The sequence below is a fragment of the Gadus chalcogrammus genome, chromosome 16, assembly GCF_026213295.1.
Source record: "Gadus chalcogrammus isolate NIFS_2021 chromosome 16, NIFS_Gcha_1.0, whole genome shotgun sequence".
NCBI classification, from domain to species: domain Eukaryota; kingdom Metazoa; phylum Chordata; class Actinopteri; order Gadiformes; family Gadidae; genus Gadus; species Gadus chalcogrammus.
The window spans coordinates 1,440,752-1,460,716 of NC_079427.1; the positions used below are offsets into that span (position 1 = coordinate 1,440,752).

Genomic DNA, 19,965 nt, shown 5'->3' on the forward strand with positions numbered 1-19,965 from the left:
ATTCACCTCATCTCCTCCACGTCCCCTCCTCTCCTTCCCATCTCTTGTCTTCTGGTGTGGAGCACATTCACTCTAAGGCCCCGTCCACACGAAGCCGATTTCATGGCGAAACCGCAAAGGTCTTGTACGGTTCGGCCTTCCGTCACACGAAGGCCGGCGAATCCGCCTGACCGAAACCGCAAACTTCTGAAACCACCCTCGGATGTGGTTTCAAATCTATCCGGTTTCATTTGGTTCGTCGTGGACGCCTGAAAACCTGGACTGAAACCGCAAACCTGGACGTCATCGCCCCACCCCCTCGACCTCTAGCCAATGGCTCTTAAGCCCGCGGAGTCTCAGAAATCACAACAAAAAAGATGATGGCGGACTACAAGCTTGTAATCGTTCTGCAGCATATCATGTCCCTTGTTGGGTTGCTAAGCCATTCTTTATTGAGAATCTAGTTCGCCATCGTAGAAGAGCTGTTTGTTTGTGTTGTTAGTGGTTCGGGGGGCAGCCTTTATGCGCATGCTCGCCTCTTCTTCTTCTGGATTTGTGTACCAGAAGCGGCGCCCCTTATGGGCCTGGAATGTTTACTACAGCGTTTCTACAGATCTATCCGGTTTCGCTTGGCTTCATCTTTACGGAGATACTTCGAAACCGGATAGATCGAAACCGTAACGGTTTCGCCCGTTTCGGCTTCGTGTGGACGGGGCCTAAGTCTTCACGAGGCTGTCTGTCTGTGTGTCTGTCTGGTGTTCTCCCTCCTTCTCCACGACCTGCACAGTCCTGGTTCCCCCCCCAAAGTCTCTCCTCTTGCGGGGCTCTCTTCAGCCTCCCCCCTCGAGGGACTTAACTGGCCGCCCTTGAAGAGCTTTCTGGTAAATGCGGCTTTGAATGAAGTTCTGGCGGTCCTGTCTCTGTGGGGCCCGCCTCTCGTCTGAAGCCTCTCTGGGTTCAGGGGTGGAGATCTCTAAGCCTCTCCATTAGTGATCTCTGAGCCTCTATTGGAGATCTCTAATAGAGAGATCTCTGAGCCTCTCTATTACCGCCCTGAGTCCAGCCTAGAGGCAGTGAGGTCATATATCTCTGGGTTCTCCAGGATGTAATAAACACCAGCAGCAGCAGAGGAGAGGGGGGGGGGGGTGGCGGGGGCTTGCTCTGAGTGTGTGAGTGGGGGGGTTCCGTGTGTGTCAGCAGCGTGTTTATCGAGGGGCTAGTGAGTGTTGCTAGCCCGCCGCTAACACTCATACATTTTCGCAAGTCATGGCTGTAAAGGCGGTCGATGAAACGTCAGGCCTGTCAGGATAAATCATAAGGACATTTCCTTCCCTAGTTCCTTTCCTTGTTTCCTTGTTGTCATTTCCTCATGGGCCTTTTGCAGATATATTCTGGTAGACTGTACGTACAAACACACAAAGGCATAACAACGACCAACACAATGACAACAACAACAACAACGGACCGTCCAGTTAGAGAGCTGATCCATCCTGGACTGCTGCTCATCCAGTATGGCGGCCGGGGGGAGGCACTGGGAGGCAGTGGGAGGCCCTGGGAGACACTGGGAGGCACTGTGGGTGGGAGCTACCCCACCCTCCAGTCCCGCCCCCACCCTCCAGTCCCGCCCCCTAGCCCCTCCCCTGAACCAGAGCTGTGATTGGCCAGCAGGCGGGACACGGACCACACAGGGGTTGCTCCCGCCGGAGAGAGGAGCCCACGGCGCCATTGATCGGGCCCTGAGTGATGGACGGTTACAGCCTCAGTGATCTGGGTGGAGGTGTCAGGGGGGCCTGAAGGGGCTGGGGGTGCACCGGGGGGGCTCGGGGGGGGGCTCCGTGGCGCCTCGGGGCTCAGGGGTCACGGCAGAGTCCAACCGACGCCCCTGCGGTCTGTCTGCAGCCTCGCTCGGTGTGGGGGGGAGGGGGACAGTGTGTAGTCGTTTTGTGTGTTGGTTGACAGTGTGTAGTTGTGTTGTGTGTAGATTTATGGCTTGTAGTTGTGTTGTGTAGATGGATATTGTGTGTAATTGTGTTGGGTGTAGATGGACAGTGTGTTGTTGTGTTGTGTGCAGATGGACAGTGTGTTGTTGTGTTGTGTGTAGATTGACAGTGTTTAGAGTGGTACATTGATGTTGTGTAGCAGTGTGTTGCGTAGCGTGTCAGCGGGGTGTTGTGCGTCAGTGTGTTGTGTGTCAGTGTGTCAGCGGGGTGTGTGTAGCAGTGTGTTGTGCGTCAGTGTGTTGTGTAGCAGTGTGTCGTGTGTTGTCCGTCAGTGTGTTGTGCGTCAGTGTGTTGTGGGGTGTGTAGCAGTGTGTTGTGCGTCAGTGTGTTGTGCGTCAGTGTGTTGTGCGTCAGTGTGTTGTGCGTCAGTGTGTTGTGTAGCGGGGTGTCAGTGGGGTGCGTGTCGCGGCCCGGCTGGCGGCCGTCTGCCTCGGGCGCGGCGGCGGCGCTCCATGAGACCGGACAGACGCCGGCGGCGGGCGGCTGCACGCTGACTCCCAGTAGGAACACGCAGACACACACCGAGCTGGGCTAGGATGGAGGACAGCAAGTAGGACCAGCATCCATTCTCTCTCTCTCTCTCTCTCTCTCTCTCTCTCTCTCTCTCTCTCTCTCTCTCCTCTCTCTCTCTCTCTCTCTCTCTCTCTCTCTCTCTCTCTCTCTCTCTCTCTCTCTCTCTCTCTCTCTCTCCCTCCCTCCCTCCCTCCCTCCCTCCCTCCCTCCCTCCCTCCCTCTCTCCCTCTCTCTCTCTCTCTCTCTCTCTCTCTCTCTCTCTCTCTCTCTCTCTCTCTCTCTCTCTCTCTCTCTCTCCCTCCCCCTCTCCCAGACAGAAGGCGTCCTTCCCGTGGACTCTGAGATTCTCTCGCTGCTGCAAGTGTTCAATACATCATTTACCCCTTCCTCAGCATCTTCTCGTGCTTTGTTACGGGTGCAGGTCTGTCTGTCCGTCCGTCCGTGTGAGACGCTGCACTGTAGGGTGGGAGGGGGGGAGACTAGTGGGGGGGGAGACCAGTCGGGGGGGGGAGACCAGTGGGGGGGGGGACCAGTGGGGGGGGGGGACCAGTGGGGAGGAGACCAGCGGGGGGGGGGGACCAGTGGCACTGGGAGGGGCAGCAGGTCCAGAGAACAGCCCAAGCTCGTCCTTGTCACAACAAAGTCAACAAGATAAAAGGCCCACGTACACACTCACACAGACGTAAACAGAGATAGGATGTCAGGGACGCGCACGCACACACACGCACACACACAGGTACACACATACGTACGCGGACACAAACACACATAAATATTTGCCGAGGTATACAACAATTGCACTCACAAATACACACAGGCATGCACACACACACACACACACACACACACACACACACACACACCAAGTGTACATGCAGCCAGTTATACAAACTCAATGCAATGTCAGCACGTCCACAGCGAGAATGGCAGGGTGAGCAGGACTCTCCCCCCCTATCCTCCGCCCCCTCTATCCTCCCCCCTCCTCCCCCTCCCCCCTCCCCCCATGCAGTTCTCCTCCTCACACCAGCTGCTGCTCCTCAGGCTGACAACCGCTGAGACAAACACAATACTGCACACGCACACGCACACACACACACACACACACACACACACACACACGCACCCCATGCGGCGTGTCCGACCGACGCCGCTCTCCGCCGGGCGCCGGTGGGGCCGCCCGGCGCCCGCCTCTTCCTGTAATCATGCGTCAGAGCTCCGGACGGGCGGCCAATCACAGGGCAGCTCCTCGCCCGGCGCCACGGGGGCGGCTGCTGCCTAACGAGGCGGCGCCGCGGCCCCGGTGCATCACAGGCTGTCCCCGCTCCAGTCCGCACACGGCGTCCAGCCTCACCCCCCCCCCCTACACACCGGGGGGGCGTGGCCTCTGCCCGCCGCCCCCCCCCCACCCTACACACCGGGGGCGGGGCCTCAGCGTCCTCCTCTCCTGCGTGAGGACGTGTCTTTAATTGGCGTGTTGTACCGGGGGCTGTCTCTTATCACATGGAGACGCGTTGAAGCACACACACACACACACACACACACACACACACACACACACACACACACACACACACACACACACACACACACACACACACACACACACACACACACACACACACACACACACACACACACGTGTGATGTAACGGATAAGACGGCCGGTGAGGTAACCACACATGGCCGAGGAGGAGAGGCCGACCTGGTTGCCATGGTGATCACGATCCCCTGCGGTCCGCCTGGCTGCCCCCCCCTCCCCCGAGTCCATCCCTCTGTCTTGTTATTGTTTACCATCTCTGTCCATGTGTCTCTCCTTTAATCCTCTCTCCTGCATCTCCCTCTCTTCCTCTCTCTCCCCACCCCCTTTATTCCCCCTGCATCCATCCGTCATTCCTCCCCCCTCTTCCTCCCCCTCCCCCCCTCCCCTTCACGCCACAGTGGACCTCCTCCTCCGGCTACAGACGGGCCCCCCAGCACTGGCTGGGACCGGCCCGACCTTCAGCGCATCAACCGCAGCCCGGGCACGCACAGGTCCCGGGACCCCGCCCCCACCGGCCCCCACCGCCCCCCCCCCCCCCCCGCCCCGCTACATAACGGGCCGACCTTTCCAGCGGGCGTCAGCGGGTCAGGGATAGGCGGTGACGTTGGGGGGTTCTCTGAAGGCCGGCGCGCTGCGCCTCCATAATGTGGGTCGTTCATCACGCCGACCGACATCAACGCTGCCTCCGCTCCGGCGCGGTCAGCGTGATCGTGGTTGCTAGGATACGGTGTTTCATCGTAGTGAGTGTGATCGTGGTCACTAGGATACGGTGTTTCAGCGAAGTGATCGTGGTTGCTAGGATACCGTGTATCATCATAGTGATAGTGGTTGCTAGGATACAGTGTTTCATCGTAGTGAGTGTGATCGTGGTCGCTAGGATACGGTGTTTCAGTGTAGTGATCGTGGTCGTTAGGATACCATGTTTCATCGTAGTGATAGTGGTTGCTAGGATACGGAGTTTCATCGTAGTGAGCTTGATCTTGGTCGCTAGGGTACGGTGTTTCATCGTGGTGATCATAAACGTGGTTGCTGAGATACGTTGTTGCAGCTTAGTGATCGTGGTCGCTAGGATACGGTGTTTCATCGCAGTGAGAGTGGTTGCTAGGATACGGTGTTTCATTGTAGTGATCATGATCGTGGCTGCTAGGATACGGTGTTTCAGCGTAGTGATCGTGGTCGCTAGGATACCGTGTTTCAACGTAGTGAGCGTGATCGTGGTCTCTAGGATACGGTGATTCAGCGTAGTGAGCATTGTCACTAGGTGACGATCTTACATCTATGGGGGACTATTGTTCGCCAAATCAAATAAAATTATTAAGAAACAAATGTTCCTAATTAAAGTCTTTGTTTCATCTCATTGTAGCGACATGTACAGGTGTAGAGAGAAGGAGCAGGAATTCAGCTATTTGCTGAATCACGGTTACAGAGTTTGACATGAGCAACATTTCCAGGAACGTAATCTGAGGATAACGACATCAGCACCGTGTAGCATCATGAGAATCCAATCAGGATGCTGCTTTAATACGTATCCCATGTCATATGTCCTCCACCCAGGCCGAGGAAACACACTGTTTGGGTGTCATTGTGGTACTCCTGGGATCATGTGTGAGTCCATAACACACCTCACCACCAATACCCCCACCGTTGTTTTGTTTATCCATATGGATATCTAATACCATTTAAGAACAATACTGCTGTCATAATAATTAAAGAGAATTTAGCAAAAGTAATTTATGGTTATGAGAATATTGCATATTGTGGGTATACATTATAATTATATATCATATACATATGCAAATATACTGTACATATAGATTTATATATACATCTATATATTTATGCGTGCATTACTCATGATCAGATTTATCTACCAAAGATCTGTAACTAGGATGTGTCGATTGGAAAATCGCTTCCAGTAGATAATTCATTGATTTCGTCAGGCAAGGAAAAAAAGCTGGTGCTTGAGAATCGCCATCTAACCAGTTTATCGTTGGTGTTGTTCACGTCATTTATTCACGTCATGTCGGGGCTATTCCTCGTATTAATTCAGCTGCTTACAGATATTTCTAATATAAGGAACAAAAAGATTGGCCGGATGTTCTCTTGATAAACCGTCCGTGATATATTGTAACACTTCATGAACCCGGTGAACCGCGGCGAACAATGGAGGCTAAGTACGGCGCGGAGCCGAGAGGTTCGGCTCCGTTCTGCTCCTCCGGAGTATCCGAGAGGTTCAGCTCCGTTCTGCTCCTCTAAAGGAGCCGAGACCCCGAGGTTCTGCTCCTCCGGAAGGAGCCGAGAGGTTCTGAATCTCTGGAAGAGCCGAGACCTCGAGGATTCGAGACCTCAAGGCTCTGCTCCTCCAGATCCCAGACCTCGAGGTTCTGGGTCCCAGCCCGTGCCGCTCACCTGTCAAGCTGTCGTAGCACTCGATCTCGGTGATGTCCACGGCTCTGCGCTGCTCTTCGGTCATCTTGGTTGAGGCTTGACTGAGGAGGTTGACCTCGGAGCCCGTGGTCCCGTCCACCACATGCACCCCCTTCAGCTGCAGCAGAGCTCGGTGGTACTTGCCGATGGCTTCCCGGAACTTCTTCTCCTTGTAGCAGCGATGGCCCTCCACCTTGAAGTCGATCGCCTTCTGGATGTTGGCTTCCATGTCCATCTCGGCCGAGGCGACCCGGTACCCTACCCCCTCTCCCCCAGCGGCCGCGGCCAGGCTCCGGCCGCCCGTCTCCGGGTAGCTCTTGAGGCTCTTGATTTGGTGCTGCTTGGCTTCCATGTCTCTCAGTGGGAGCGGCAGGACGGCACCATGCTGCGGGGACTCGAAGCGCTGTTTTCTCGGAGAGGACGGGAGCAGCGTGCTATGCATAAATGACGGAGAGATGGATATGGGAACAGGAAGGCACCGACAATGACTCCTCGCTAAATAGGCTGCTTAGAGAGAAGATACAAATCAAGACGGATCCGATGTCGAGTGTCCCTCCACTCGCCCGCTGCCGCTAGAGAAGAACTGTCACACAAGAATGTGGATAAATGACGTAAAAAGAGATATGGTGGATACAGGCGGTTTGGTTTTCTTGGGATCGCTCCTCGGACTCGGCGGCGTGTGTCGAGTCTCTCAGAGGATGCTCGGGTTGTGCTCGCAGCTTCAGCACCACAGACAGCGCACGAGCCCGGCGCACGGCATTGTGGGAAAGAGGGATGTCGTGAGGCTCTATTGCCTTGCTGCACCACAAATGCAGTCAAAACGTCTAAAAGATAAGAATAAATGTCAAACGCGCGTCTGTAGGTCACTAAGAAAGCGTTGTAATCAAACCCAACATAGAGTATTTAATACCGGCTGCTCTTATTGATGACTCTAGGGGACATCAAACATGTAACCAAACCGACATGTCCTTCAAGAAAGGTGTGTCTTATGAACCGTTTGGAATCAGACATTTCCCATTATCTCACCATACAGGTAAGGTCAGTGGATTGAGTTGTCTGCTTATTGATCGCCCCGGATCACCGGCACAGCGGGGCTCCACGTTAATTCATCCCAGTATAGCCTACATACTTTACCCAATATCTTATCACGGGGCCAGGGTGGATGTGCTCAGGGCTTGTTTACTCCATTCATCTCACTCTCTGCTGTGTAGTAACTAAGCAGCGGGGATTCCCATCGGAGGATACCGTCGAGGTTAATTCATTCTAAACGATGAGGTAATGGTTACTGAGGTAACGGTTACCGTGGAAACGCATCTTTCGCAGCCTCGTTTAGCCGGGAACTGAAAGGACGATACCTGGTCAATATTTTAGTAGCCTACCTTTAGAAATTTTGGGGATATATTGACAATGTCATGATAAATAATGCCGATGTATACCCATGTTCCCACACATTTAAAATCCGATATTCATTGATGGATTGCAGAAACATTTGTGTGGAAAGTCACATTTCAGATAACTTAATACTTCAATCTGTTTTTCAATCAATGCAGGGCCCTGATCAGACCGATCCCAGAATGTCCCTTCAAAATAGTAAATAAAATGATATTAAGAGTAGACGTTTTGTGTTCAAATCTTTCTCTTAAACAGAATCATCACGTACACGATTGTTTCAGGACTTGTTTTTTTTGTTGAAAGTTACAGCAACACATGTCCGGGTGTGATCTCGTGCTCTGACGCTGCGGTCGGCCCGGCCCAGGGTCTTCTGGTCCGGGGGAGACGTCGATTTAAAGGATCATTTTCGCAGATACCGTACTGTCCTCCCAAAACACAATAAAGGAGTAATAACAAAATATACACAACAATTGAGAGTGAAGTTCCTGCTCTGTGAAACCATGTAAAGTGTATAAACCTGATGGATATAAACCGGGTCTACGGGCCTCGTTAGCCGCTCTTATAAAGGGGCGGACCGGGGTAGAAAAGTGGCCGCTAGGGGGAGCTGTGCTGCGGTGTTCCGGCCGCGGAGGACGGTGTGCCGTGGTTCTTGTCGGGTGGGTCCTCTTATTCGAGTGCCCTCGCAGGTTCTTCTGAATGTCGTTTCTTTCAGGTCCAGAGGCATTCGCGTTGAGCGCTTTTCATCAGCACCATTCCACTTAAGCTTTTTACTTTCTCCTGAACTCGCTGCGTGGGGGGGAGGGGGAGGGGGGGGGGGACTTGAGTAAGAGGAGCACTATAATATAAAGTGAAAAACGTGTTTTCTCTGAGGGGGTCGTACTGCTTAAAAACAAAAATATTTCTGTCTTCCTTATAACGCATTCTAGGAAGCCTTATCTTCTTCTACAACAAAACTCAGTTATACGGTACATCGGATGCTAAACCCGTCATAAGCGGGAAGCCCATGCCTTAATAACGCTAACATAAAATACCCAGGAAGGAGTGTGCGATGGAGAGATGAACCCCCGGAGCCTTTAGTGAAGCCGAGTGTGTGCGCCACAACGTGACCCTCCTTCAGGCTTCAGGAGGGAACAAGACGCGCAGACAGCGCTGGGCAGTAAACAAAGAAAACACGCCACCAGACCGCCCCGACGACTGCTCAAAGTAACGACAAGACCTGACCACAAAGCCACAGACACCACGACGGGGGGGAACGGCTCACCAGTAAGAATACTAAACATAACCCCGTCAGGCTCCCTCCGGGGGGGGGGCCCTGGGGGCCCCTAATTGTTCTTGCAGCCCAGCCTCCTGAAGACGCTCACGGAGCCCGCGTCCATCTGGGCCCCCAGGCAGTCCCCGGGCGGGGGGGCCGTGGTGCTGCTCACCTTGGGGCTGGCCAGGGGCCGCGCCCTGGTGCTGCTCACCCTATTGTCCTGCATGTCGGGCCCCGGGGCGGCGGCGGCGGCGGGGAGCTTCCCCAGCCGCCGCAGCACGCTGAGCTTGGGCGGGGGCCCCGTGGAGGACGGGGCCGACAGGGGGGCCCCCGCCGGGTGCTTGACCTTGCCCCCCAGGCGCCGCATGGCAGTGGGCGGGGCCTTGGGCGGGGCCTGTTTCTTCTTGGGCGGGGCGGGGGCGCGGCTCGCCTTGAGGACGCCGGCGTACTGCAGCACGGAGCCCTCTCCGTCGCTGTCCTCCTCCTCCTCCTCCTCCTCTTCCTCCTCCTCCTGGCTGGCGCTAGCCGAGCCCCCCCCGCCAGGAGCGGGACGCGGCTCCGCCTCCTCGGCCCCCCCCTGGCCCAGACGGCTGAACACCCCGGAGGGCTGAGGAGGGAGAGAGAGGAGAGGGAGAGTGGAGAGGGGGAGAGAGGAGAGGGAGAGGAGAGTGGAGAGGAGAGAGGAGAGAGGAGAGAGGAGAGAGGAGAGGGGGAGGGGGAGGGAGAGGGGGAGGGGGAGAGAGGAGAGGAGAGGGAGAGGAGAGGGAGAGGAGAGGGAGAGGAGAGGGGGAGTGGAGGGAGAGGGAGAGGAGAGTGGAGGGGGGGAGAGGAGAGGGGGAGAGAGGAGAGGGAGAGTGGAGAGGGGGAGAGAGGAGAGGAGAGGGGGAGAGAGGAGAGGGGAGAGGAGAGAGGAGAGGGGGAGGGGAGGGGGAGTGGAGGGAGAGGGAGAGGGGAGTGGAGGGGGGGAGAGGAGAGAGGAGAGGAGAGGGGGAGAGAGGAGAGGGGAGAGGAGAGAGGAGAGGAGAGGGGGAGGGGAGGGAGGAGAGGGAGAGGGGGAGGGGAGGGAGGAGAGGGAGAGGGGAGGGAGAGTGGAGAGGGGGAGAGGAGAGAGGGAGAGAGAGGAAGAGAGAGAGAGGAGAGTAGGAGTGAATCACCTGCTACACCAACCATTACTAACATACAAAGCGCCCGGTACACACTAGAGCCCAGTCGTACACCAGTAGGTCGATATTGGCCTGTCACGGATATCGTATCGGTTTAAAGGCCTGCCGATATGAAAACTTGTGGTGTCGATTTACACTTAACGCAATCACCCGTTTATAAACCCTCTGCAGTTGGGGTTGAACCTCCAAGTCAACGTAAGCGCTCCAATCACCAACCGGCTTGACATCCTGGTCTGTGTGAGGGGTAGCACCTCCTTGGGTCTTTTAGCTAAGGGCTCTAGCGCTACGGGCCCCGGCCTTACCTTGGTGCCGCTGGTGTTGGTCGCTTCCGCCTTGGCCTCCGCTCCGAGCCGCTCGAACACAGACATCCGCTTGGAGCCTTCACAAGGAGGAGAGGATTAACAGGATGACAGAGGGAGAACACACCAGCACCACAGATGAACAGATTTACAATAATTACATTTGACGATGACCTGCGACGAGCCCCACACCGGACACCGAACAGCTAATGCGTACACATAACATGTATTGAATGGTTCCTAGTGATCAGCAGCTCCTGAGCCCGACGTCCCCGTTCCCTTCTGGGCCCGGAGCCGTCCTCGTGTTTCTAACGCGTTTCCCTGATCGGCTCGCGGAGCTCTTTAGCAAGGACAAGGCTTTTTAGGCCGGGAGAATCCAGAACAATCTCAGCTGATCCAGTCTGTTTGTTTGGCTAAAGAACTCTGCGTTTGAGAGCCAATTTGTTTCATGTCTGGCGAACCGAGGATTTCTGAGTCTAGCAGACGGGCCGAAACAGACCAGTGCTACACATGGGATCTGGTCGCCAAACAGTCACGACGTTGAGACGCTTACTTCTTTGTTAAAAGGTGTCGTTTGTCACATTTGCATGAACCCGACCAGCTGTCCTCCAGGAACAATATTACTCCGTGCCCATGAATATAATATTCTAAAACATTATCAGACACACGAAGAAGAACCACACGTGACCAAAGCAGCGAACACACGGAGACAGACGGATGACGTTCACGCACAGGACACACAGTAACCAGACAGGAGAGTTAGTCACCGACACACAACAGGCAGTGGAGCAGGCGGTCACACGAGGGTTAGCCGGATGAGGATGAGTCCCTACGGTCCACACAGATGGGGGGTTTAGTGTCGGGGGGGCTCTAGGGGCGGCGGTAGGGGCCCGACCGCGGGCCACAGCCTACCTTTCCTCCCCTGCTGGGCCAAGATGCGGCGTGTGCGCGCTGTAGTACCCTTGGGCATGTTGACGATGTACTTGCCTTCCATCTCCGCGGTTACACGCCGTCGTTTCACGGCAGGCAAGCCTTTCCCCTCGTCCGCAGGCTGGGTTACGACTAGGGGGGGGGGGGGGGGTACGCATCGTCAGAGACCCTACCTCACCCCGTGGAGACTTTATACAACACTTTATAAGAAATGCACTGTGTGTAACATCAACACCAAGCTGGTTCTATTTAAATGGCCGAATCATTGTGGTTGGACGTGTTGCCCCGCTGCATTGTGGGAAGGGGAGGAACCACATGATGACTGTGGGGGCCAAGTTCAGCCGTCCTCCCTACTTATGCATTATACTTCGATGGATAGATATTTGATAAATAACTTATTTTATGGTTTAGCCTGTAGTTCTATCTTATATGATTCTCCGTGTCATATAAGATCCGTGTTTACATTCAGTTGATATAACTTTTTAAAAACCGATCCCTAACCCTTAAAAACCAATGGACACGGAGTGTCTCGGCCGGGACGGAGGAGGCTTCCTACCTGTTTTCCCGCTCTTGCTGGCCTGTTTGTTGGACACGGTGACGGAGAGACGGTTGTCCGGGAGGCGGTTGTCCGGGAGACGGTTGTCCGGGCGTCGGTTGGGCGTGCTGGGGGGCGAGTCCCGGCTCAAGGCGTTGGCGATCATACGCGTGGCGGCTGAGAACAAACCAGGAAACAAGCAGTCACACCTCGCTCAACCGTTTAGTTTGGTTTCACTCGGCTCCGCCTCTTCCTTCAGATATCAGGAACAGGCGTAGGCCAATGAGAGAGGACATGTGAGCGGGAAACGCCTCTCCCTAAACAGGCTGTAACTCCAGACTGAAGCCTCTCCCTAAACAGGCTGCAAGTCCAGACTGAAGCCTCTCCCTAAACAGGCTGTAACTCCAGACTGAAGCCTCTCCCTAAACAGGCTGTAACTCCAGACTGAAGCCTCTCCCTAAACAGGCTGCAAGTCCAGACTGAAGCCTCTCCCTAAACAGGCTGTAACACTGTCTGTACAGGCTGTAACACTGTCTGTACAGGCTGTAACACTGTCTGTACAGGCTGTTCCACTCTAACTCCAGACCCCTCTATACAGGCAGTAACACTGTCTGTACAGGCTGTTCCACTCTAACTCCAGACCCCTCTATACAGGCAGTAACACTGTCTGTACAGGCTGTTCCACTGTAACTCCAGACCCCTCTATACAGGCAGTAACACTGTCTGTACAGGCTGTTCCACTGTAACTCCAGACCCCTCTATACAGGCAGTAACACTGTCTGTACAGGCAGTAACACTGTCTGTACAGGCTGTTCCACTGTAACTCCAGACCCCTCTATACAGGCTGTAACACTGTCTGTACAGGCTGTAACACTGTCTGTACAGGCAGTAACACTGTCTGTACAGGCTGTTCCACCCCAGACTCACGGGTGTGGGCTGTCCGGCGGAGTTCTGCCTGGACGCTGGTCTGCCCTGAGGTGATGGCTTCAGTGGCCATCTTGCACATGTCCTGTGGATGAGGGGGACATGACAATGTAATGCAGGGGTCGGCAGCCCTAGGCACGCGCACCACCACTGGCACGGGGCAGCATAATCATTGGCACACTTGAAAATTAAAAACAGCATAATGCGGCAGCATAATCATTACTACTGATTTTTTTTGCACTTTATTCTGTTTTGGGCATTTCCTCCCAGTGCAAATATGTTTAAGTTAGATACAGAAATCAGTGTTCTGAAATGGGTTCAATTAATAGTTTTTAACCTATGTTGTGAGTAATAAGGAAGAAAATATTTAAAATATTGTTGCAAGTGGCCTGTATGCATCGCCTTCGCATGGTTTTGCAAAGCTGTACATGTCTGAAAGATATTGATGGGGATGGTATCATATATTCTCGTTTTTTACATTTCTCATAATGCAAATATGTTTTTGAATAAGTTTCTGAAAATTGTGTTTTAAGATGGGACATATGTAATCATATTTTATATATATGTTGATGCAATGATTGTGGACTATATGGAAATAGTACAATTCCAGGTCTTCTGGAAATATTCGCTGGTCGCCGTGTCATAATTCAGCTTAATTCTTTATATATTGTTACTTAAGGCACACTCATTAACGATACAATGTCAAACTGGCACTGCATGTTGAAAAGGTTGCTGACCCCTGACTTAATGGGTCAACTACTTGGACTACTCTGACATATGTTTTTTATACTCTGTGTTTGTTTCCCCACTTATTTTATGATCACCAACTGTTAATGCACCAATAAAACTCTTGGTTTCCCCCCACCTACATTTACATTAAGGGCATTTAGCAGCCACTTTGATCCAAAGCGACTTACAATAAGTACATTTCTCAGAAAAAACTAAACAATATTGTTGTACAGTAAGGATGTTCATAGAACCAAGTTCGGAGCAATAACAATCACTAGGTTAGCCCATTCCCCGTATACAACAGAGATAGCGAGGATAAGAAGCTACACAACTATTACTAATACAATACAACTGGGTGCGTACCTGTCTGTAGACCAGTTTAGCATGCTTCAGGATCGCGATGATGTCGCCGATGACCGTGATGCCCAGGTCCATCATGATCTCCTTGCTCAAGTCCATCAGCATGTTCTTCTGGATCCTTTGGTTGGGGAAAAATAAAACAAAAATCAGAAAAGCCAAGAGTCGCTATGGATGCCACCGATTTGTACGACACGTTTCCGCTCTAATTCAGTGGACTCAATAGTTACCGGTTGTCCGCAAAGGAAACGGCGTAGGTTACAGCGAGCCCGGCAGGGATCCCAGCCTCCCTGAAGAACTGAATCCACTCGGAGGTGGCTGTGGGCGGAACAGATACAACGCATTCAGCCAACAAACATAGACTCATACTTTAACACGGTTAGTACTTAAGATACTGGGATATCAGTTTGGTCATGATTTACACTTGACTTCTTTGGTTTTCTAGCTAATTAATAGTAACAATGTAGTAACAGTCTGTTTGAGCACAGGGGGGCGGACCTCAGAGAGGCCGGCTGCTGCGGCTCACCGCTGACAACACATGCGGACCAGCTGAGGAGTATTTATAGGCGTCTGATGGCTCGATCTGTGGTCGACCGATTTCATTGGATATCACGGCCACGGTGACTGAGAAACACAGATTCCCACCTAACCCCCCCGTCTTAAGCCCGTAAACAAACCGATACTAACGAGCCTCCTTCCCATGGACGACCAGGGGAACGACAATGAATGAAGACAGTGATGAACACATGAACTGCATCCTCTGCTCACACACTGGGAATGGTTTACGACGTTAAATAGTGAACTGTAACACGACGGCCCATTGGCAAAATGGTCGACCGGGTATAACCTTTATAATATAATAAAGAAGCAGGGGGAGTGAACTCGATCTGATGTAAGGTAAAACAGGTAGCGCGATGCTAGTGGGATAGCTGTGTGTGGTGAAGAGAGTTTAACAACGGTATACATGCAAGATATCTTTAAAGTAGGAGTCTAGAGTAATGGTTAAAGCATGATCTAATAAGAGTTAGAGTAGGGAAGCCTTATGAAGTGTCGATGTGTTGACACGGTGTTTCGTTTAAATAAAGATAGCTAGCATGCTAGCCCCCGGTCTGGTTTAAGGCAGCACTACCGAAACGTTGATCACTGCAGCACGGAAACGTCCCGGAGGAAGCCTCATACATAGTTCCGCTTTAACCTCAAACACTTACGATGGTCTAAATGTGTTAAATTCGACGAAATCGTTAAATTCGGCTAGGCCTTTTCTCTCTCACCTGTTGTCACGGACGCCATGTTTATCAATGTGTGGCGTCCCGGAAGTCTGCTGACGTAATTTCCGCTGTGGGCGGGAAAGGAAAGGTGCTGTATCTGTCGTCGACCACTAGAGAGCAATATAGACCAGCTTCTTAGGAATCCCAACCTGCTGAAAGAAAAGGTAGAAAACTGGGTATTGTTTTGTTGAGAAGCCAATAAAACACTGTAAAGGACGCAACACAGATATGGACAGTTACATCCATTCAAGCATGCATTATGCACGATGGCTATTTATTACATTAGCTTCCTCAAGTAGGATCATTTCACATTAACACATTTGACATTAGGAGTAAAAGGTGTACTTTCAACCTCATATAGCCTACAAAGATGAGAAAATATATATCCTGACCCATATGTCAGTTTTAAACCCATCACAGATAATTTTAAAGAGCTGTCCCTCTACTGATTACAAACTGGTCAAATGTTTATCACAGATATAAAGCTTTTAAGCTCGACCTCGATCACTCTCGCAGCAAAAGGCATACAACACTGCCCTTATTATGTAGAAATAGTCATACTAATAGTCAAATTAAACATGAGAAACTCGGCTACAAGCACATACAAGTCATTTTTACACACACCAAACACAACTCAAACACCAAGCATATTTAACCTCAAAGAAATCTCCACATTTCCATTGCTACCGCACCGCATAAAAACTCAGTGAACCAGCAGCGAAAGAATACAAAAGTATCCAACCACTATTTTTACAGCGACTCATTTTTTGATGAAAAGTTGTACTTGAGAGCAAAAAACTCCGGTTTTAGTACGTCCAACATGTCTGCGTTTGTTTACAACCAGTTTTAATGTGAACCTCACTTATTTTTAGTGTAAGATTGGCTTCCTTTCATGAAGCATGCATCGAAGTTGGTTTCGCGCTAGATGTGTTTGCTTCCTCGCTGTTAGCCAATCGTGTGTCTGGCACACATTTCGATACTTCCACTAACATCTATTGGCTCTTACGGTTAAAACGAGGCGTCAACCATCTAAATCGACCAATCCCCGGCCGAGTTAATAGCCTGCGTAACTGGATGTACCTTGGGTGCGTTAAATATGGAGACTGGTGGTGAGCTTGTGGCCTCTTTACGCACGCATTCTGACGAGTACTGAGAGCGCATGGGGAGAGAGTTTTTGAGAAGTTTTGAGATATTTTATTTTTATTTTTTGAGAAGTTTATCATAAAAAATGGAGAAGGTGTTAGACATTTTACACGATGGGCATGCCGAGGACTCCGTTTCTGCTGGAGACTCCACATCTGACCATGACGATGGAGACTTGTTGTTCGGCAGCGACAATGACTACATGCGTCCATTAGAAAGGTACAATTCAATTCATTATTTACTAGAGAGACATCTCAAAGAGAGGTTCATATATACCAGTATATAATGTATATGATGTCTGTTTTATGCTAGATAGTTGCGTGTGTGTGTGTGTGTGTGTGTGTGTGTGTGTGTGTGTGTGTGTGTGTGTGTGTGTGTGTGTGTGTGTGTGTGTGTGTGTGTGTGTGTAAAATATATAATATAATGTATGTGTGTTTCTTATGTTATGCTTACTTCCAAGATTATTATCACACGTCTATTGTTTCTGTGATTACATGTATTGCACTTTCAAAACAAGGCCACTGAATAGAGATATTTGTTTCCTTCCGCAATTGGTTTAACAGTGATGATGAGGGGCCATCCACACCCCAGACAGACACCACTCCGATGCAGCGAGGGTGCCCAGCTCATCCAGCTTCGGCTCCCCTTCCTCTGCTCTCCTCCTCTGATTCAGACTCACCCCAAGAGAGACAGCCGAGACGCAAAGGGAAACCCCCACAAAAAACATCAAGCAAGCGTGGTCGAGGTGGGTCAGGCAAGCGTGGTCGAGGTGGGTCTACAACACCAGCAGTGAGAGACGAAGAGGAAGAAGAGGAGGAGAGGTGGCATAACAGACAGGAGGAGGACAAAAAACCTGCCCCTTTTCGATTCAAGCCGGCTAGGATCCCTGGCCCTACATTCGACACGACACTGTCATGGTCTCCCCTTGCACTCTTCCAGCTGTTTTTTTCCAACTCTGTTGTCAATACTATAATCAGCAACACAAATGCCCACGCTGCCAAGAGACAACAAGCGGGGAAAAAGTTCAAGTGGGAAGTGCTTACAGTGGACGGGTTTTATACATTTTTGGCTGTGATCATTTTCCATGGTCTTGTGACGGTCCACAATTTTGCAGACTATTGGAGGAAGACATCCCCGTACAACTTCTCCTTCCCACGTGACAAAATCACACGTGGGCGTTTTGAGGCCATCCTGTGGTCACTTCATCTCAGCAACCCTACTGAAGATGAGGAAAATGAACGAAAGAAGACCACTGGGGAATATGACCGTCTATTCAAAATAAAGCCGCTCTACAGTGAGCTGGTGACGGCCTGCAAGGCACACTTCCATCCACGTCAAAACCTTTCCATCGACGAGCGCATGGTTGCTTCCAAAGCCAGAATACGCATGAAGCAATATATGAAGGACAAGCCCACAAAGTGGGGGTATAAGCTTTTTGTTCTGGCAGATTCTTCCATAGCATATACATGGAACTTTTTTGTTTACACAGGAAAGAGTGTGTCCACCACAGGTCACGGGCTGAGCTACACAGCAGTCATGGACCTATTGCCTTTTGCTGCGCTTGGTGGGGGCTACACTGTGTATACGGACAACTTTTACACAAGCCCTGCCCTGGTCCAGGATTTGGCGAAGAAGTTCATCGGCTGTTGTGGAGCCATCCGGAGAAATAGTATCGGTTTTCCTAAGACCGAAGCAAACGACCTTCCTAAGGATGCTGAGAGGGGAGATCTGCGTTGGATGCGGCGCAGGAACCTCCTCTTCGTAAAATGGATGGATACACGCGAAGTGTCCATGTGCTCGTCGGTGCATGAGGCCTTCACTGGTCAGACGGTCAGGAGGAGGGTGAAGGAGGCTGGCGTGTGGCAGGTGAGGTCTGTACCCGTCCCCGACGCTGTAGTGGACTACAACCACAGCATGGGGGGTGTGGACCTATCTGATGCACTGATAGGCTACTACAGCGTCAGCCACAAGACCATGAAATGGTATAAAACATTTTTTTACCATTTTGTGGACATCGCAGTGGTGAACAGCTTTCTGCTACACAAGGAGCTGCTGGAGTTGCGGAACCCTACCCAGACAAAGCCGTACACCCAAAAGACCTTCAGAGAGCAGCTGCTGAAAGAGATGGTGGCGTTTGCTGAAGGCTCAGCAGCTACTCCACCGCCTGCCTCTGCGCCCACCACTTGCATGCCCATCTACTATGCAAGTGAGGACAAGCAAATTCGCAAGCATTGCAAGAGGTGCCTCAATGCTGGGATCCCGAGGGTGAAGACTGCCGTGTATTGCAGAAAATGTCAGGTGCCACTGTGTCTCAGTGCAAAAAATAACTGTTTCAAACGCTGGCACGACAACTTGTAGAGGAAAAGGAGACTTAGGGGGGGCTGGTTTTAGTTTGGACTTTACAGCCAGTGTAAATAGTTGTGTGATCTTTTTTGTTTGACAGTTTACAGTTTGGTTATTATTGTTGATGTGTTGTTTTTATTTGGACTTTACAGTCAGTGTAAATAGTTGTGAGTGTGTTTGTTTTTTATCATTGTTGATATATAAATGTTTCATTTTGATTCAAACTTCAGTTGCTTTTTATGGTTATGGTTATTCCAAAAAAAATAAAAATAAAAAACTGTTAAATGTATGTGCTGATCCCAGATAATGTGATCAGCATCATTGCAAAGAGATATTCATAGAAAAAGTGTGATTGTTTTTTAGGCGAAAATGAAATCTGTCATTTATGCTTGTGTGCTCAATTAATTTACTCTGAGCCAGTGACATAAATGCTGATACCTACACATCTGAACATATTTCACAAGTGTTCCCTTTCTAATGACACCACAATTATTCAAATAGACCTTGTAGATGCAGAGATATTCTCTATTCATTTTGGGTATGTCATTTTTCGAGCAGAAACCTAAAAAAATAGGCTACAGCTTAAGAGGTTAACTGAAATGTATGCAAACAAGCTTTCAAAAAGGAATACATCTTTCTGGAGAAAAAAGAAAATAACAAAAGAAAAGATGCATACGGTGAAATAAAAAGTTTTGGAAATGAGTAAGTAAAATATCTTTTATTTATGTAGCACTTTTAAAACAAAGCCACAAAGTGCCATGAAGAGGTAATCCAATCAAGTGACAGAAACCCAACCATCTCTACCTAGATGAGACGTGCGTCAGGGCACGTGCCCTGACGCACCCCAAGGGGTCGTCAGGGCAACAGGACACAGGATTGGCACTTGAAATGTTACAGTAAATATTATGAATAGATCCACATCTTAACGAGGTCATAAATAAAGCAATACATCCCCACGTAGCAGAAAAGGTGCCAAGATATGTAATAGCACTCTATCTCAGGTCTTCAGTTCGGGTTGCTACATTATGGTAATCCTGGAGGATATTAGGTATTGCATATTATACACTGCAAACAACTCCTAACATGGTTGGATCAAGTTCCCACCACTCGTGAATCTATTTTTTGGATATATGCTATGCCATCGGATTCATAGAGTGTCCAGGTAGCCGAT

General features: G+C 50.8%; 3 protein-coding genes across 11 annotated transcripts; 1 reads left to right on the forward strand and 2 right to left on the reverse strand.

Annotated features, from left to right (window-relative positions):
• Positions 1-5,869: 5,869 nt before the first annotated feature.
• On the reverse strand, positions 5,870-8,656 carry ttc9b (tetratricopeptide repeat domain 9B). The gene has a single exon (XM_056611572.1). It carries the CDS (start codon positions 6,899-6,901, stop codon positions 6,266-6,268), a length of 636 nt encoding a protein of 211 aa, XP_056467547.1. The 5' UTR covers positions 6,902-8,656; the 3' UTR covers positions 5,870-6,265.
• An 87-nt stretch (positions 8,657-8,743) lies between these two features.
• c16h19orf47 (chromosome 16 C19orf47 homolog) lies at positions 8,744-16,228 on the reverse strand. 9 transcript variants are annotated; one of them, XM_056611564.1, is made up of 9 exons: positions 16,171-16,228; positions 15,312-15,460; positions 14,271-14,358; positions 14,047-14,161; positions 12,958-13,039; positions 12,052-12,207; positions 11,478-11,627; positions 10,569-10,645; positions 8,744-9,710 (listed from the first exon to the last, which is right to left on the reverse strand). In XM_056611564.1, exons 1-9 carry the CDS (start codon positions 16,200-16,202, stop codon positions 9,174-9,176), a joined length of 1,386 nt encoding a protein of 461 aa, XP_056467539.1. In that variant the 5' UTR covers positions 16,203-16,228; the 3' UTR covers positions 8,744-9,173. The 9 variants fall into 9 exon arrangements, with proteins under 9 accessions (XP_056467539.1, XP_056467544.1, XP_056467538.1 ...); XM_056611569.1 differs by having other exon boundaries at positions 16,051-16,217; XM_056611563.1 differs by having other exon boundaries at positions 15,312-15,457; positions 15,965-16,217.
• A 51-nt stretch (positions 16,229-16,279) lies between these two features.
• Positions 16,280-19,575, forward strand: LOC130406152 (piggyBac transposable element-derived protein 4-like). Its single transcript, XM_056611561.1, has 2 exons — positions 16,280-16,670; positions 17,015-19,575. The coding sequence occupies exons 1-2, from the start codon at positions 16,537-16,539 to the stop codon at positions 18,807-18,809; spliced, it is 1,929 nt and encodes a 642-aa protein (XP_056467536.1). The 5' UTR covers positions 16,280-16,536; the 3' UTR covers positions 18,810-19,575.
• Positions 19,576-19,965: the final 390 nt, after the last annotated feature.

What these genes read in the sequence shown, in the direction of transcription:
- ttc9b (XM_056611572.1), bottom strand. Translation starts at nt 6,901, where the DNA reads ATGCATAGCACGCTGCTCCCGTCCTCTCCGAGAAAACAGCGCTTCGAG.
- c16h19orf47 (XM_056611562.1), bottom strand. Translation starts at nt 16,005, where the DNA reads ATGCGGTGCGGTAGCAATGGAAATGTGGAGATTTCTTTGAG. An exon ending in CATGGCGTCCGTGACAACAG is followed by an intron (nt 14,359 to 15,311) that starts GTGAGAGAGAAA and finishes TTCCGCCCACAG; the next exon opens with CCACCTCCGAGTGGATTCAG. An exon ending in CCGCCGGACAGCCCACACCC is followed by an intron (nt 12,208 to 12,957) that starts GTGAGTCTGGGG and finishes GTTTGTTCTCAG; the next exon opens with CCGCCACGCGTATGATCGCC.
- LOC130406152 (XM_056611561.1), top strand. Translation starts at nt 16,537, where the DNA reads ATGGAGAAGGTGTTAGACATTTTACACGATGGGCATGCCGAGGACTCC. An exon ending in TACATGCGTCCATTAGAAAG is followed by an intron (nt 16,671 to 17,014) that starts GTACAATTCAAT and finishes TTGGTTTAACAG; the next exon opens with TGATGATGAGGGGCCATCCA.